Source organism: Mesoplodon densirostris, chromosome 17 (assembly GCF_025265405.1).
Source record: "Mesoplodon densirostris isolate mMesDen1 chromosome 17, mMesDen1 primary haplotype, whole genome shotgun sequence".
Classification (NCBI taxonomy): Eukaryota; Metazoa; Chordata; class Mammalia; order Artiodactyla; family Ziphiidae; genus Mesoplodon; species Mesoplodon densirostris.
Genome location: NC_082677.1, coordinates 404516 through 422055, shown reverse-complemented (window position 1 = coordinate 422055; position 17540 = coordinate 404516). Strand labels below are relative to the sequence as shown.

Genomic DNA, 17540 nt, shown 5'->3' with positions numbered 1-17540 from the left:
GCTCCTAGACTCCATCACCCTAAATTTTTGTGTAGGAATGTTAAAAATTTGTCAGTTGGAAATTAGAATTTAGTTTATGAGATTTACTTCATGGATAATTTTACTGTTTAATCTGAACTCTGTGTTTAACAGGTAGATTTAAGAGCTTTAAATATTTCTGAGTTATTATGTATTTTTTTCTACTTAGAAAAATCATAGTGCATACCTGATCTGAATATAAGTAAGTAATCGTATGGTGGCCGTAGTGTGTACTGGTGGTGTAGTGGCTCTAAAATAGTGGTATAATTTGATCTGATTTGTGTTTTTAGGAATTCTTTTTACTTGTTCAGTAGTTAATATTTAATTTATTTCTAGTTAATTGTAGTTTTCCAGTTAATTAATGAGGTGAGGCAACATTTTTGAGGTGGTGTAGGGTCAGCATTCCTTGTATGTAATGGTGGGGAAAAGAATTTAAGTGGCAGCTACTCGTGAGGTTCTAACCCATATTGTGAGTCCATGGTACATGAGCGATGGGAAACACTGTGTGTATTTTGGACACATTTTGTGGAATTTTAGACCCAGACGCTGCTTTTTAGGTTTTGGATGGTTACTGACAATTTAGATTGGATAAATTAACTGGAAAGTTGTAGTGCGTTTTAAAGCAAGCTTACTGTAGTTAAAACTGTCATTAGTTTGACTGGAACTTGGTTTCTGCTTTTATTTTCCCCTACTTTTAGCTTTAGTAAACCAGATTTCTGGAGCAGTGATTCACAAAAGTGTGGTTGGTCCCCGTCCAGTAATTTCAGATCTCTTCCTAGTGTAAGCAGAAGTCCACTTAAATTATTTTCCCTGCCATTCATGCTAGCAATGCTGACCCTAAACAATCTCAAAAATTGTTAACTGGGAATTTGTTAGAAAAGAAAATTCTACGGCCCCACCCTTGATCTACTGAATCAGAAAATTTGGGGTTGGGGCCCAGCAATTTTGGGATTTAACCACCCTTCCATGTGATTCTGATACTTGTTAAAGTTTGAGAACCATTGTTCTAATTAAAGAATTAAAATCAACTGAATTTACTTTTAGTCAGTCACTGGGGACTAAACCCCCTCCTCTAGTGCTTTTTTATGTTTGATTATGAAATGATACGTTCTTCTTATAGATCGTTCAAATATTAGACGAGACGTAGCAGAGAATGTGATGGGCCTGCCCAGCATATAGTTTGAAGTCATCTTTTATTTCAGGGACATTCTCTTAATTACAATTCTAACATTAGCAGATCTTCCCTACCTTAGTACATTTACTAAAGATGATCACTGTTAAACATTGTGTAATTTTTCCATAAAAATCAAATTGTACCATACACATTGTATTGTGCTTTGAGTTTTTCATTTAATATAAACGTCTTCAACATCTTTTCATGGCACTAGATTCTTTTTAATGACAACATTGTATTTCACAGTATGAATGTACTGCAGGCTACTTAAGCAACTTTACTGAATGACTATAAGGATTTTTTCATTTTGCGTCAGTGTATTTCCTTATACTTATTAACTTATTAGTACTCTTGCGGTGGGGAATTTTCACCATTAGTAAACAATGGGAGAAAAGATCATGTGCTTTGGAAAGAGCTGTTGGAAAGTGAAAGTGGAGCCAGTGGAAATCATTAGACCCTAGTTGAAGCAGTCTCTGTCTTGGGGTAGTCACTTCAGTTTCTTTTTGCTTGTTTTTTGTATTCCTTTCAGTTAAGAACCTGTAGTTTACGTTTTGTGAAGAGTGATGCAGAGATACCAGCTGGAAGGCTGTATTTATGGTGTATTGATGGAGGTTGTGAACTTTGTATAGATTGAAATCAGCATTTGTGTGTGATCTTGGACAAGTTACTTGAACCTTTATAAACCTGTTTCCCTATATGCGAAGTGAGGATAGTAACAAAACCCACTTCATTAGATTGTTGGTAAGGATAATGAAAGATAGTGCACACACGTGTGTGTATATGTATATATATGGGGGGAGGAATGAATGGCTGGCATGTAATAACCACTTAATAAAAGTTATGTCATTATCGGGAGCTATGAAGTAAAGAAATCTTGGTTCATTTCAAATACATAATTTTAATTGACTTTACAGTTACTTTGGTACACATTTAGAGCAGTGGTTCTCAAATGGAGTGGTTTTGCTTCCCAGGGGACATTTGGCAATGTCTGGAGACATATTTGGTGGTCAGACTGGGAGGTGGTTCTACTAGCATAAACATCCTACAATGCATGGGACAGCCCTCCACGTTGTCACTAGTGCTGAGGTTGGGGAACCCTGATGTAGAACCATTGAAAACCATAAGAAGTATAAACTTCGAAGATGGACTGTGGCACTGAAAATTCCTGACAGCATAAACATTTTATTTGGCCAGAAAGTATTAAAAATTGAATTTGTTGCCAACAGTAAAAAAGTACTTGATTTAACATAAAAATGGAGATTTCTTGCTCATCCTGAAAAAAAGAAGATATGTGACATTGTCACTATGTCTGACTGAATCTGAACAGGAGATGCCCTCGGAAACACTTGACAGTTTTACAAAGTCCTCACCAGGCTCTGTCTATTCCCCTGCCCGCAAACATGCTATTATGAATAATTTCAGAGTATAGAAATGAGCATTCATACACTCAACATCTAGATTCTACAATTAAATTTTGCTGTATTTTTTTCACATATCTGTATCTCTTATTTCCATCCGTCCATCAGTCGATGACTCTTAAACACTTCAGAATGCTTATCATTAACTAGAGTGCAATATTGTTTTTTAAGGTATTTGAAATCTACATATAATGAAATGCACAAATTTTAAGTGTATGGTTTCATGATTTTAGATCAAGATGTTATCATCACCCCATGAAATTTCCTCACGTTTCTTCCCATTCCCAGTTATATGTGTGACAGCATTTTAATTCAAGACTCTATTCCTAAAATCTGCCTCTCAGAGTTGCTGGATTACATGACATCTTAGCTGCAAAGGACATATCCCTTGTTAGATATTCGTGAAATGTTTGCTGGTACTACTACTACTGTTATTAAGTTAAGAGTAATAAACAAAATGTTCATTTTGAATATCTATAAAAAGGTTAGGTTCATTTGTCTTTGTAAAATCAGGTCTGTAGGTAGATTTTTGCTTAAGTGCTGTAATTTAAAGCTGTTGTGGACAGTTTAGGGATTGAATAAAAAGCTATTGCGACCTTATTCATAAGAAAGTACATTTGTACTTTTCTCACAAATGCGTATAAAGCCTCTTTCAGTTTTTGCTGGGAAGTTTTCACAGCACGGAAAGAACATACTTGTAGTAAGTTTACCAGTTTGTTGTTTTAGATGCCTATGTTTTATACCAACTTGGAATTCTTGAAGAAGGAAGTTCTCTTAACTTGTAGTTTCAGCAATGAATGTATTTTCTAGTTTATAATAAGTGTATGTGCACTTTTCTGTATAATGGAGAGAACTCTTTTTTTGGGAGAGAACTCTTACAGCCCATGAATGTGTGTTTGCTTCTCTCACTGTAATGGTGAGAAATGTGTGGCCCATGAAAGTATTTCAGAAGAGGTGATTAATAACACCTGATAGTAGTTTTCTTACAGATAGTATAAAAGAGAAATGGAAATAAAAATGGAAAGGGATTTGTCTGGCATTGGAGAGGTGGTACGCTTTATTAAGATGCAAATATCAGAAACATGGAGTGTATAGAGAATTAATATATTTTCAGTAGTAGTTTCTAGTAACTGGTAATCGGTCTCAAAAAGTAATTATGTGTTTCTTTTAATACATGTAAGAGATTGATAAAAGATATTATTTTGAATATTTAATAGTTGGCAATTTGTTTATGAGTAGATCATCTTTAAGTGATGACTTTTTACACGACATTGAGGTTGGAGCTTTCTACTTAAATTGTTTAAAATTAATTATCTTTAAAATATTAATAAAATGCATGTGATACCATCATTGAACGACGCAAAAACAAAATGACCTCATCAGTCATTTTCTAAAGCTGCCCAGCTCTCTTCCCTAGAAACAAACCACTATTTAAAATTTTTTGTTACTGTAATTTTTAAAAGGTGATTTTTTTCTTCCTATAAAGGAGTCCAGAACACTGGCTGAAATTGCAAAAGCAGAGCTGGATGGCACCATTTTGAAGAGCAGACCTCTCCGAATTCGTTTTGCTACACATGGAGCAGCCTTAACTGTCAAGAACCTCTCTCCGGTTGTCTCCAATGAGCTTCTAGAGCAAGCATTTTCCCAGTTTGGTCCAGTAGAGAAAGCTGTGGTTGTTGTGGATGACCGTGGTAGAGCTACGGGAAAAGGCTTTGTGGAATTCGCAGCAAAACCTCCTGCACGAAAGGCTCTGGAGAGATGTGGTGATGGGGCATTCTTGCTAACAACGTGAGTTTAAATGTCTTGTCATTCTTCTGTACAGTTACACGTGGGCTTCTCTCTGTTCTCATTTCTTTCTTTGTAGTGCATTCTGTATGTTGTCTTGGCATGTGGTAAGTAGGTGTTGAGTAAATACTCAGTGAATACAAATAGGGTATATTTATGTACCATCAGGAGTCATACTTTATTCAGACTTCAGTGTACTGATCCATTCTACATGAATCTCAGGAATGTTTTGTATTACAATTTTTGTTCAACTTACTGAACGTCTGTTGTGTGCAAAGCACATTTAGTGAATGAATGACATTTTAATCAACTTTGAAGTATAATTTACATATGTTAAAATGCACCCAATTTTGCATGTAGAGCTCAATGAGTTTTTAAAAATGTATGTATGTAGTCATGTAACCTACTACCACAGTCAAGATATAGAACATTTCCAGCATTCAACAAAAGTTCCTTTGTGTCCTTTTGCAGTTACTCCCCACCTCTTATCCCTGCCTAGACCATCTTATCCCTGCCTAGACCACTCTTGATCTTTCTGTTATTATAAATTAGTTTTGTCTTTTCTTGTATTTCATAGAAATGAAATTATATAGTGTGTATTCTTTCATGTCTGATTTCTTTTGCTTAGCATGTTTATGAGATTTCATCCATATCATTGTATCAGTATTTTGTTCCTTCTTATGACCGAGTTACAACTTTGTCCGGTGACCTGTGGGTGGATGTTCAAGTTGCTTCCAACTACTGGCCATTGTGAATAAAGCTGTTATGAACATTTGTGTATAAACCTTCTTGTGAACATTATGCTTTCATGTGGCTTGGGTAATACTTAGGAGGAAATGACCCTATGTTCAGCTTTAGAGGAAACTGCCAGACTGTTTTCCAAACTGTTTGGACCATCTTACATTCCCACCAGCAATGAATGAGAGTCCTCGTTGATCATGTCCTTACCAGCACTTCGTATTTTCCGCCTTTTAGATACTCGAGTGAGTGTAGTGGTGTCTCCTTGTGGTTTAAATTCTATTTTCCTAATCACCAGTGATGAGCATCTTCTCATGTGCTTTTTGGCTATTTTTATGTGTTTTTTGAAACGTCTGTTGACATTTTTTGCCTGTTTTTTAATTGACTTGTTTGTCTTACATTATTAACAAATCTGGGTACAGGTCTGTATTAAGACTATTTCTCCCAGTCTGTGGTTTGCTTTTTAATTTTTTTTTTTTTTTTTGCGGTATGCGGGCCTCTCACTGTTGTGGCCTCTCCCGTTGCGGAGCACAGGCTCCGGACGTGCAGGCTCAGCGGCCATGGCTCACGGGCCCAGCCGCTCCGCGGCATATGGGATCCTCCCAGACCGGGGCACGAACCCGTATCCCCTGCATCGGCAGGCGGACTCTCAACCACTTGCGCCACCAGGGAGGCCCCTTTTTAATTTTTTAAATAGTGTTTTTCAAAGGCAGAAGTTTTTATATTTTGTGAAGTCCGGTTTATCAATTTATTTTCTTTCATGCTTTGTTCTTTTTGAATCCTTGTATGATACTTTGCCTTTCCTCAGGTAGCAAAGCTTTCTCATGTTTTCTTGAGAAGTTTTATAGCTTTTTATTTAAACCTGTGATTCGTATTGAGTATGATGGGAGGTAACGGTTTATTTATATAACATAGGTATTTGGGTGTTCTGGCACCATTAATTGAAAAGATTATGATTTCCCCTTTGTTAATTTTTACCTTTATCAAAAAACTGGGGAAAAAATCTGTACTCTTTTTTTCTGTTTAATTGATCAGTATGTCTATTACACCAGTACTGTACTTTCTTAATTGCCTTACCCTAAGCTTTGAAGTCAGATAGTATCATCCAACTTGATTCTTTTTGCGAAATTGTTCTGGTTATTATCATTTCTTTGTATGTCCTTACTGGTTTTAAAATCAGCTTGTCAATTAAAAGGAATTCTGCTGGGCCTTTTTTTTTTTAAACATCTTTATTGGAGTATAATTGCTTTACAGTGGTGTGTTAGTTTCTGTTTATAATCTGCTGGGCTTTTGATTGGAATTGCTTTGAGTTTACAGATCATTCTGGGGAACATTAACATCTTCTATCAACCTTTTCCAATCCACGAATGTGATGTATCTCTCCATTTACTTAAAATATTTTAAAGTAATTATGATGGTCATTAAACCTGTTGCCATATTAACATGTCTTTCATTTCAGTTTGCCCAACAAGAAAGCTCTGGATATGCATTCTTACTTAGTCTTCAGATGTACAAATTCCTTAGTTGATTACTGAATTGATTTCTTTTATCTGATACTGTGCTCACCTCTGGCACTTGTACTGTGGATTGGGATCATTCAAATATTTTAGGGTTTGGGGAATTGGATACAAAGACAATGTAAAAATTGTTTCCTGGCCCCAAGGAGCTTCGTTTGGTGATTTGTAAAGCATTTTTCAGTTTGTTTTTGACAGTTAAGCATTTGTGCTAAAGCTGTTTTATAGCAGATGTAGCATGAATTACAGCTCTGCCAACTTGTTCTCTCAGAGACTTGGGTCTTGTTCCCTTTGCTTAGAGATGCTCTCTCTCCAGATCACCAGGGGCCTTGCTCTTGCATTTTATTCACATTTTGCTAAGATGTTATCTCCTCAGGGAAGCTGACTGTTTTATCTTAAAATAGCCTGATGCTTTACTCTCCAATTTATTTTTCTTCATAGCACTTAGTGTTAACTTGCATGTCTTTCTCTGCGGTAGAATATAAGCTCCACTAGGGCAGGGACTTTGTTTGGCTTAACACTATAATTCTAACATTTGTATTCTAATATTTCTTGGCCACATAGTAAGCTTGTAATAGTTATTTAAAGCGTGAAGGAAGGCAAGGACTAAAGCAGTAGGCAAGGTGTGTGGTTAGTATGTTTTTTCCACTGCAGGCTTTGATTAATTGCTGTTTTTTAAAGTCATAGCCAGGCATTGGTAAATATTTAACTAATTCTTACGGGTAGCTTTTAGAATAATTTATAACAATTTTGAGGGACTGGGCAAGGTGTTGAACTTTTTATGTGTCTTATTTCATGGATTTCCAGAACAACACTGGTTATTATTTGTTCCATTTTTCAGGTGAGAAAATTGGCCCAGAGATGTTCAGTAATTTGCTTAAGATGGCACAACAAATAAATGGTGGAGTTTAGTCTGATGCCAAATCCCTTGCTTCTTTTTTTTTTTTTAAGTAAATTAATTTATTTATGGCTGCATTGGGTCTTCGTTGCGGCGCACGGGCTTTCTTTAGTTGCGGTGAGCGGGGGCTACTCTTCATTGTGGTGCGTGGGCTTCTCTTTGCTGTGGCTTCTCTTCTTGTGGAGCAGAGACTCTAGGCGCGCGGGCTGAGTAGTTGTGGCTCGTGGGCTCAGTAGTTGTGGCTCGCAGGCTCTAGAGTGCAGGCTCGGTAGTTGTGGCGCACAGGCCTAGTTGCTCTGCGGCATGTGGGATCTTATCTTCTGGACCATGGATCAAACCCCACGTTCCCTGCGTCAGCAGGCGGGTTCGTAACCACTGTGCCACCAGGGAAGTCTCTCCCTTGCTTCTTATACTGTGCTGCAGGTAGAGTGGTTTCTTCTTTCTGTAGACTCTCCTTGCTCAGGTCCTTTGTTGTTAAACATTCTCATGGAGCTCAGGATGCTCTTCTTTCTGCTGTTTGAATAGTTGGTCTCAGCTGAAGTGTCGCTTTATGGAGAGGATTTTCTGGACTGCGTTATCTACAGTGGCGCCTCTCTTATTCTTTCTGACAGCATCGTTTTTTCTTCTTTGGTCTTAAAATGGTTCTTTTGTTTACTCCTTTTTTTGGAAGGGGTGGGTCTCCTAGAAGACTTTCAGGGATTGTTTATCATTGTATCCCTAGCCCCAACTGCAGTCTTGGTACCTGTTAGGTAATCAAATATTTACTGATGGACTGTCTGTATCTCAGATATCTGAGGTAATACAAGTGATTTATAGGAGTGGTATCACAGGGATTTAGTTTCTAAATGTAGACATCTTGTGTTACCAAAATTTCTCTTGAAAATACCTTTAAGTTGTCATAAAATGTTGTATACTACACATGCGTTTAGGTAAATGACCTTGTACACAGTATATATAATGATTACTACACAGTATGCAAAAGTATGTGTAAATTATATATCTGTGCTGTTTTGAAATTACAAAAGAGGCAGAAAAATAGTAAAAAGGGGAAATTAGAAAGCTTCTCCTATGATAATAAAGGTATGTCCACATCTTTAAACATTAGAATCGCACCTAGAGCAGCAGAAGTGCTCATGCCTGGAGCTCACAGGAATTGAGAAGGCATAATGATAGGTGCTCACTTTTCAATTTTTTTCCCTTTCCCTTTTTTTTTTTGTTTGTTTTTTTAAAGATCATTGCAGGTTAACTTCAATGAAGATATAGTGGTCTGTTCTTACTATTTTCCAACTGATACCCTAAAGATGATGTTGGAGTTGCTTCCTTAGAAGGAGGAAAAAGTGTCTGTTTTAATTTCAGTTTAGAGAAAGATGTTTTCCTTTTAAAACAATCCTTTAATGTTAATATAAATGTTATCTACACTCACTGATTGTTAGCATTTTGTCATAGTTTTTTCACTATATGTACAAATTTGTTTTTTCTTTGCTAATTCATTTAAGAGTCAGCAATGGATAACATACTTGACCCCTGAACAGTACTTGGCATGTATCTTCTATGAATAAAGCCACAATATAATTGTCACAGTATAATGTGTTTTATAACTTATTTTTTGCAATCAAAGATCACACATTGAATGTATTTACGTCTATTATTTCCTTTTATCTGTTTGAGCTCCCCAAATGACAAAAATGTCATTTTTTATGTCATTTTGTGTTACGACATTGGCATTATTTTTTTTAATTTTGTTTATTTATTTTTGGCTGCGTTGGGTCTTCGTTGCTGCCCGTGGGCTTTCTCTAGTTGCGGCGAGTGGGGACTACTGTTCGTTGTGGTACGCAGGCTTCTCATTGTGGTGGCTTCTTTTGTTGTGGAGCACAGGTTCTAGGCATGTGGACTTCAGTAGTTGTGGTGCGTGGACTCAGTAGTTGTGGCGTGCGGGCTCAGTAATTGTGGCTCACAGGCTCAGTAGTTGGGATGCAAGGGCCTAGTTGCTCTGTGGCACGTGGGATCTTCCCAGACCAGAGCTGGAACCCGTGTCCCCTGCATTGGTAGGTGGATTCTTAACCACTGTGCCACTGGGGAAGCCCCAGTACATTTTCCTCTTGAGGTCTCTTCTGATTTTTCTCTAGGGTGGTGGTGGCCTTGTGGTGTTGAAGTGGAGGGTGCAGGTTTCAGTCGTTGCTGGCCTCGGTTCAGGTGTAGTTCTTACCTGGCTCTGTTACTTTTTTTTTTTTTTTTTGGCGGTACGCGGGCCTCTCACTGTTGTGGCCTCTCCCGTTGCGGAGCACAGGCTCCGGACGCGCAGGCTCAGCGGCCATGGCTTACGGGCCCAGCCGCTCTGCAGCATGTGGGATCTTCCCAGACCGGGGCACGAACCCATGTCGCCTGCATCAGCACGCGGACTCTCAACCACTGCGCCACCAGGGAAGCCCCTCTGTTACTCTTCGAATGATTGTGGCCCTGCCACGGCTTCCAGTGGTTAACTGGTCCATATAGTGCATCTTCTTCACTTTGTCCCTGGGACCCTTTGGGTCCTCTTAGAATACTAAATCCTCCTATGGGCTGGGTGGGTTCAGGAATTCTTGGCTGCTTTCTCACACCTCACTGGGTTATGTGTACTCTTGGAGGCTGTGTTTACGTATTCTTTCTTATGTTTCTGTTTTTACATGTTGGACACGAGGTCTCACCCTGGAGAATGAGGCCTGTGAGTCCCTTTTCTTTCGGGTTCCCACGCATTTTATCTGAGGTTTCTAATCTTGCTGTCTTCATCAGCCCAAGGTATTCCACATCTGCTTCTAATTCATTTTCACTCTAAAATGTCTTCATTAGCCCAGGAATAGCTTTATAAATAACCGTTTTATATCTTTCCTTTCCCTACAGTGGAGGATTTAGTCTCTTAATCTCTGGACCTTTATTTATTTGTAAAGGGAAGCATTCTGAACCCCGAAAGCCCCCTCACCTCTCTAGCTCCTCTGTTAACACCGCAAAAATTAACCGTGACTTTTTTCTCTCTGAAGCATCTCTGTTCAGAAGACAGTATAAATAGATTTTAGTCTGTTTGCATGGTGAGAGGCTGATAGCAAGGAAAGTTTTAATATCAGTATATTAAAATATCAGTATATCATCTAGTCCAGTGACTCCTCTTTCTTGTCTTTCCTCAGTGAGCTTTCCCTTCCTTTGGAAAACAGTAAAGGAGGGTTTCCAGGTCAGATTTGTCATCATCCACTCTTGTCCCCCCACCCCATTTCCTCCTTGAATGTGTTGCTTCTGGCCCCGCCCCCTTCCCTTTTTCTTGGCTGATAATCTTTTAGGTCTCACTTTGGGTTTTAGAAAGACTTCTTTACAAGACCAGTTGGACAGAGAGGGAGGCTGGCAGGTTGGCAGTGGTGGGAATTTGAGGCGATGGGATGGGGGGATGAGGACGACACACACAGGATGAGAGTCGGGGACTCGCTCTTCTGCATCGTGCTCACGCAGGTTTGTGGTTGGTGTATTTTTCTGTCACCTTGAATAGACTCCATGCTCTAAAAATAAGCACTCATTTCTGACTTGGACATTCACCTGTGTCTGTGCAACCAATGTTTTTGACTGATTTGAGACATTTTTCTCAGGAAAGAAATTTTCCAAGTATGTATCTTGGAGTTACAATAAAAGATTTCTAGGAGGACGTTAATTCTTGATACTGTATTAATTCTTATTAATGCTTTTTATCTGTCCAGGACCCCTCGTCCAGTCATTGTGGAGCCCATGGAGCAGTTTGATGATGAAGATGGCTTGCCAGAGAAGCTAATGCAGAAAACTCAGCAGTATCATAAGTAAGATTTTACTAATAAAGATAATTTAGATATGTGCTCTCAAGGGTATTTGTTACTTCACATTTGTAATCGAGTATTGTTGGTTTATAAGGTGTGCTGTTTAGTCATAGTCTGGTTACTAGAGTGGGCTGGTCTACGTGGAATGCTAGTTTTCTTGTATATATTGGTAAAATGTTAACTTGACTTCGAAGTCTCAACTTTTACAACTGGGGCATGGATAGGGTAGGTAAGAGGATACTGTCAGTAGTATTTATGCCAGAGAAACAGTGAATTTTTTAAAAAATATTTATTATTTATTTGGTTGCACCGGCTCTTAGTTGTGGCAGGTGGGCTCCTTAGTTGCAGCTCATAGGCTCTTTTAGTTGCGGCTCGGCAGCTCCTTAGTTCCAGCATGTGGGATCCTTAGTTGTTTCAGGTGGGCTCCTTAGTTGCGGTTCGCCAGCTCCTTAGTTATGTCACGTGGGCTCCTTAGTTGTGGCATGTGAACTCTTAGTTGTGGCATGCATGTGGGATCTAGTTCCCTGACCAGGGATCAAACCCGGGCCCCCTGCGTTGGGAGCACGGAGTCTTATCCACTGCACCATCGGGGAAGCCCCAACAGAGAATTTTAGATATGAAAATTTCTGTATTTAGTATGCTTCAGGTGTATTATGAATTAAGAGTTAGGAGACTTTTTGAAATATTAATTAATTTATTTATTTTTGGCTGCTTGGGTCTTAGTAGCTGCACATGGGGTCTCGTTGCGGTGTGCGGGCTTCCTTATAGTTGTGCATGGGCTCCAGAGTGTGTGGGCTCTGTAGTTGCGGCACGCAGGCTCTCTAGTTGTGGCACGTGGGCTTCTTGCCCCGCGGCATGTAGTATCCTAGTTCCCCGACCAGGGATCGAACCAGCGTCCCCTGCACTGCAAGGTGGAGTCTTAACCACTGGACCACCAGGGAAATGCCATGAGTTAGGAGACGTTTTGGCAGGGGTGGAGTGGAGAAGGTTCTAGTTAAATAACTTGGCAAAGAGTTAAGAATTTTTCTTAAAGATGAAAAAGAAAAGTAGCCTGTTTTCAAAATGTTATATATTATTCTTTTCCAATTACTTTTCACTCAGTGTGATTCAGATATTTTTGCGTAAGTTGCCTGTATGAATATGTTGTATTGTTCTTAACCAGTCACTCATTTATTATAGTAAATAAAACTGTAATGGACTTCCCTGGCGGTCCAGTGGTTAAGACTCCGTGCTTCCAAGGCAGGAGGTGTGGGTTTGATCATCTCTGGTTGGGGAACTAAGATCCCACATGCTGCATGGAGTGGCCAAAAAGAAAAAAAAAAACAAACCTGTAGTATATGCGTGTGTGAGTTCAACAAATATTGGAATGCCTTTGTGCCAGGCACTGTTCTTGATGCTGCCAGTGCATCTTAGAACTGTTTCTGCCCTCACACTGCTTACGTTTCTAGTGGCGGGGCTATACAGTAATTAATGAGCCAAAGATTATAAGACGTATTAAGTAGTGAGAAATACCATTTAAAACCAAGAAAGTGAGGTATGATGGCTTAGATCAAAGGGTATGCATATTTAACTGTGATTAATACTGCCAGATGGTTCTCCCCAAATACTATACCAATTTATACTTACGGGTGTATGTATAAAAGTAGTTTTGTTTGTCCTGACAGAAGATGGATGTTATGATTTTAAGATTTGAGAGTGTAGGCTCAAAATGACATTTTATGCATGTTTTAATTAGCATTCTTTGATTTTAGTGCAGATGGATGTTTTTCCTTGTAGTTGATTTAAATGACAAATATGGGTGCCTTATTATTATTTTTTAATAAATTTAGTTACTTATCTTTGGCTGCGTTGGTTCTTTGTTGCTGCACGTGGGCTTTCTCTAGTTGTAGCGAGTGGGGGCTGCTCTGTGGGGGCTGCTCTTCGTTGCAGTGTGCAGGCTTCCATGGCGGTGGCTTCTTTTGTTGCAGAGCATGGGCTCTAGGCGCGTGGGCTTCACTAGTTGTGGCTTGCAGGCTCTAGAGCGCAGGCTCAGTAGCTGTGGCGCATGGACCCAGTTGCTCCACGGCACATGGGGTCTTCCTGGACCAGGGCTCGATCCCATGTTCCCTGCGTTGGCAGGAGGATTCTTCACCACTGCGCCACCAGGGAAGTCCCACAGCTGTTTCTTGTCACTACGTTTTCCCTCTGTGACAACCTCTCCCTTTATCTCCCAACTTTGTCCCATCCACCATCTTCCCCTCCCCACCCCAAAATAAAAGTTAAAATTTGTGATTGCAAGCCATCTGTACTTTTATTGATGAGTGAGAATTATGTTTTTATCAGTACTTTTGAATAACTGAAGAATTTCTTTGACTGTCAGGTACATTCACAGGTCTTAAATTTTTTCGGTCATTTATTCATTCATTCAAAGAAATAAATACTAAATGTGTACAATGTGCTAGATATGTGCTAGGTACTTACAGTGGTTAACAAATTTCATGTACTCAATGAGTTTATAGTCTAGCAAGGCAAATAGGTATTAAGCCGATTGTAATAAATTAAGCCTATAGTGTTTGGCCTAGCCAGTGAACCTGGTACATAACAGTTAACTGTATCTGCTTGTATTACTACCCCTAAAAGTTATACTTTTAGAGAGAAAAATCTGACTTCATCTAATTAACTTAAGGGACATTTGGGTCATATGTTGCAGACTGCCTTATATAAAATTATTGAGTGAAAACCAGGAAGGCCTTATTGGAAGTGTTAATTAGGGGAATGCAGATTGTAGCATCAGATTGCCTAGGTTTGAATCCTGGTGCCCTTACTAATTAGTTGGGCATCTTTGGGCAGTTTCTGAAACTTAGGCTTGTTAAAACGTGCTTGACAATGTTGCCGTGATATATTTCATGGAGGGTACTTGTCAACAGCGCCATGAACATTGTAATAGCTCAGTGAATGGTAGTGTTTGTTGTTCTTACATGTCATTTTACCTTTGAAACATAACATTTCTGTGTGTCTTTCCTTGTAAACTTAGGGAAAGAGAACAACCGCCGCGTTTTGCTCAGCCTGGGACGTTTGAATTTGAGTATGCATCTCGCTGGAAGGCTCTGGATGAAATGGAGAAGCAGCAGCGTGAGCAGGTTGATAGAAACATCCGAGAAGCCAAAGAGAAACTGGAGGCGGAAATGGAAGCGGCCCGGCACGAGCACCAGCTGATGCTCATGCGGCAAGGTAAGGCGCGTTTCCGTGTAGGTGTCCCCGTTGACACCAATTACTAAGTCGCTAGTTAGGGGTTTAGAGACAGTTGAAAATGAAAATGCTAGAAAGAAACATTTCACTTTTGTGAGAGAACTTCCTTAGGAAAAAAAACTTATTAAAAATAAGTTACCTTCATAAGTAGTATTGTTGGAGGTGATTAATAAGGTTGTTAACTTTTGCCAGAAGTGAGTACACGCTTCTGCTGGCAAAGAGAAGCCCAGTGGGATGATTCTTGGTATGTAGTTGTGGCATAAAGTCACATATCAAGATTTTGTTTGGTGGAAAGAAGAATTATGGCAAATGCTGGCTATTTAAGATTCTTACTACATGTCAAAAGATTACAGATGGATATTCCTTGGCAGAGGTGAAAAAGATTCATGTGTGCTGTTGGGTATGGGAATTCAGGAACACTAACTTCTGAGTATTTGGCAAGAACATTTTGAACACTTGAGGCCGAGCTAACTGACTTTTTAAGAGCACTCATAGCAGGTGTTACACATGACATAACATGCACTCGCGTTCAGTGGTCAGATACCTAACACGACAGGCTGCTTCAGTATAGCTCAGAAGCTGACTTCTTCCCAGTCCTGTTTCTAGGTTTCTTTTTATCCCTGTCTATGTTGTTTATCTCTACCCTTTCTTCTTTCCTGTTAATTCTCCAAGTAACTTTTTCTGGTTCTTCCTATTACTCATCTCTTCCATTATCCATAAAATTTTGGATTTCTTTTTTTTTTTAAATTAATTTATTTATTTTGGCCATGCTGCGCAGCTTGTGGGATCTTCGTTCCCTGACCAGGGATCCAGCCGGTGCCCCCTGCCGTGGAAGCATGCAGTCCTAACCACTGGACCCCCAGGGAATTCCCCACATTTTGTATTTCTTAAAGCATCTGATTGCTTTCTATTTTGCTCTTAAATTTTTTGCACTTGTTTTTTTAACTTAGCACTTCAGTAAAGTTCTATGTACCTTCTCTTGGCTGCCCCCAGAGGTCACGGCGCCGCAGACAGCTGCCCGATTTCTGCAGCAGACTTCTTTTTTTTTTTTTTTAAGTAAATTTATTTATTTATGGCTGCGTTGGGTCTTCGTTGCTGCACGTGGGCTTTCCCTAGTTGTGATGAGTGGGGGCCGTTCTTCGTTGTGGTGCGTGGGCTTCTCATTGCGGTGGCTTCTCTTGTTGCGGAGCACGGGCTCTAGGCACGTGGGCTTCGGTAGTTGTGGCACATGGGCTCAGTAGTTGTGGCTCGCGGGCTCTACAGCGCAGGCTCAGTAGTTGTTGCATTGGCAGGCGGATTCTTAACCACTGTGCCACCAGGGAAGTCCCTAAAGTATTCTTTATACTAGAGCCAGTATTTCTTTAAAAAGTGAAAATTTGATCATCATTCATCTCTAAATCTTTTTGGTAGATTCTCATTTCCTTTTGGGTAAAATCCAGGTTCGTTTTTTTTGTTGTGTTTTGTTTTGTTTTTTTAACTGTTCAATAAATGTTTATTGAGCAATTGAGCAATTAAGGTCAAGTCACTGAATAATTGCGCTGATGCCAAATAAGTTAAAACAAACTCAGCAAACGCTAGAAACTAGTCAGACATTTCTGGTTTCATTTGGACCGTAAACCTAGCGTTTCTATAAACTGTAAAACACTCTTTTTCTAATAAAATTGAAGTCATTCATATCATATACTAATATGTTTAAACTAGTTATGTTTATACTAGGTCTCTTGCAGAAATTTGAAAATTGTTATTTAAGATAAACTTTTAGAATCATAGGCTGCTTAGACCTGGAAGAGAGAGCTTCAAGTTGATCCAGCCTTAAGAGTTTATGATTCAGAAATTTGGCCAGGGACTTCCCTGGTGGTCCAGTGGTTAAGACTCTGCTCTTCCACTGCAGGGGACCTGGTTCAGTACCCGGTCGGGGAACTAAGACACCTCACGTCGCCCCTCATGACCGAAAAAAAAAAAAAAAAATCGGCTACACACCAAAATCAACCGGGAAAGTAAACACATGTTGATTTCCCCGGCCTCATGGTTGCTCTAGCACTTCTGTCCAGTATGACTTGTTCTCAGCTCTCAGCCTGCCGTGCGCTTTGCCACTTGGCTTTCCCGCTATCTACGGTCATGCCTCAGTTAGGACGTAACGTGATTAGATGTGTAAACATGGGCGCTGAAAGGTATTTGTTGCTGCTACCAACAGGCAGTAGTATAGCAGTCATTACTTGAACCCATATTGAATGTTGGTTGTAGAAGACACCATGTGAGGTACTGAGGATGTGGTGATGACAAAGCACAACATTTCTTTAGAGCTCTCGAGAGCGCTTAGAAAACTTGGCCTCACCCCTAAGGGAGTTTTGACTTTCGAAGCAGAGTAACTTTGTAGTTATTTCCTATGAGCTTTCATTTTATTGCTTTTTGTGTGTTTATTTATAACCCCTGTTAACAGTTTTTGGTTTATAATGTTAGAAAAGCACATTGCTTAGTGTATCTTAGTCCTTGCTTCTGGGTTTACTTCTCCTGATGTACATCCTATATTTCAGCAAAAGTCTGCAGGTGATAAATTCGTTTCAGTGTTAATTTGTTTAAAAATTTTTAAAAAATTTACAATCTTCTCTTTTGTTCTACGATTTTGTATTTTATCCAGCGTTTCTAAGGGTGTGTTCAGGTTGGGGAGCGACGTGAAGTAATCTTAGTTCTTTGGCTCTGCAGAGACACAGGGCTCTCCAGTTGACCTATCTTGGAAATGGAAAGCTCAGACAGCACAGAAAACTCTCCTTTTCCCTGGCCCCGCCTTCTGCTTTCTTATAGGAGTCTTTGTTTCTTCTGTATTTTAAGTTGCTTCTGTATCCTTTAATAAAAAAAAATCATGCATATGTCAGTAGATGTGTGTGTGTGTGTATTTATTTATAACCAAGAAGATCCTTTTTATCTTTTTTGCTCCTTGCTATTTTGCTTTCTGTATAA

The 17540-nt window shown here is 39.4% G+C and overlaps 1 protein-coding gene across 1 annotated transcript in view; it reads left to right on the top strand.

The window, feature by feature from the left end:
* PSPC1 (paraspeckle component 1) overlaps positions 1 to 17540 on the top strand; it is a 60229-nt gene that overhangs the window by 2582 nt on the left and 40107 nt on the right. Inside the window, exons 2-4 of the mRNA XM_060080046.1 lie at positions 4097 to 4398; positions 11262 to 11357; positions 14368 to 14564. Coding sequence (XP_059936029.1) covers positions 4097 to 4398; positions 11262 to 11357; positions 14368 to 14564 — 595 coding nt within the window. The remainder of the gene's footprint in view (positions 1 to 4096; positions 4399 to 11261; positions 11358 to 14367; positions 14565 to 17540) is intronic.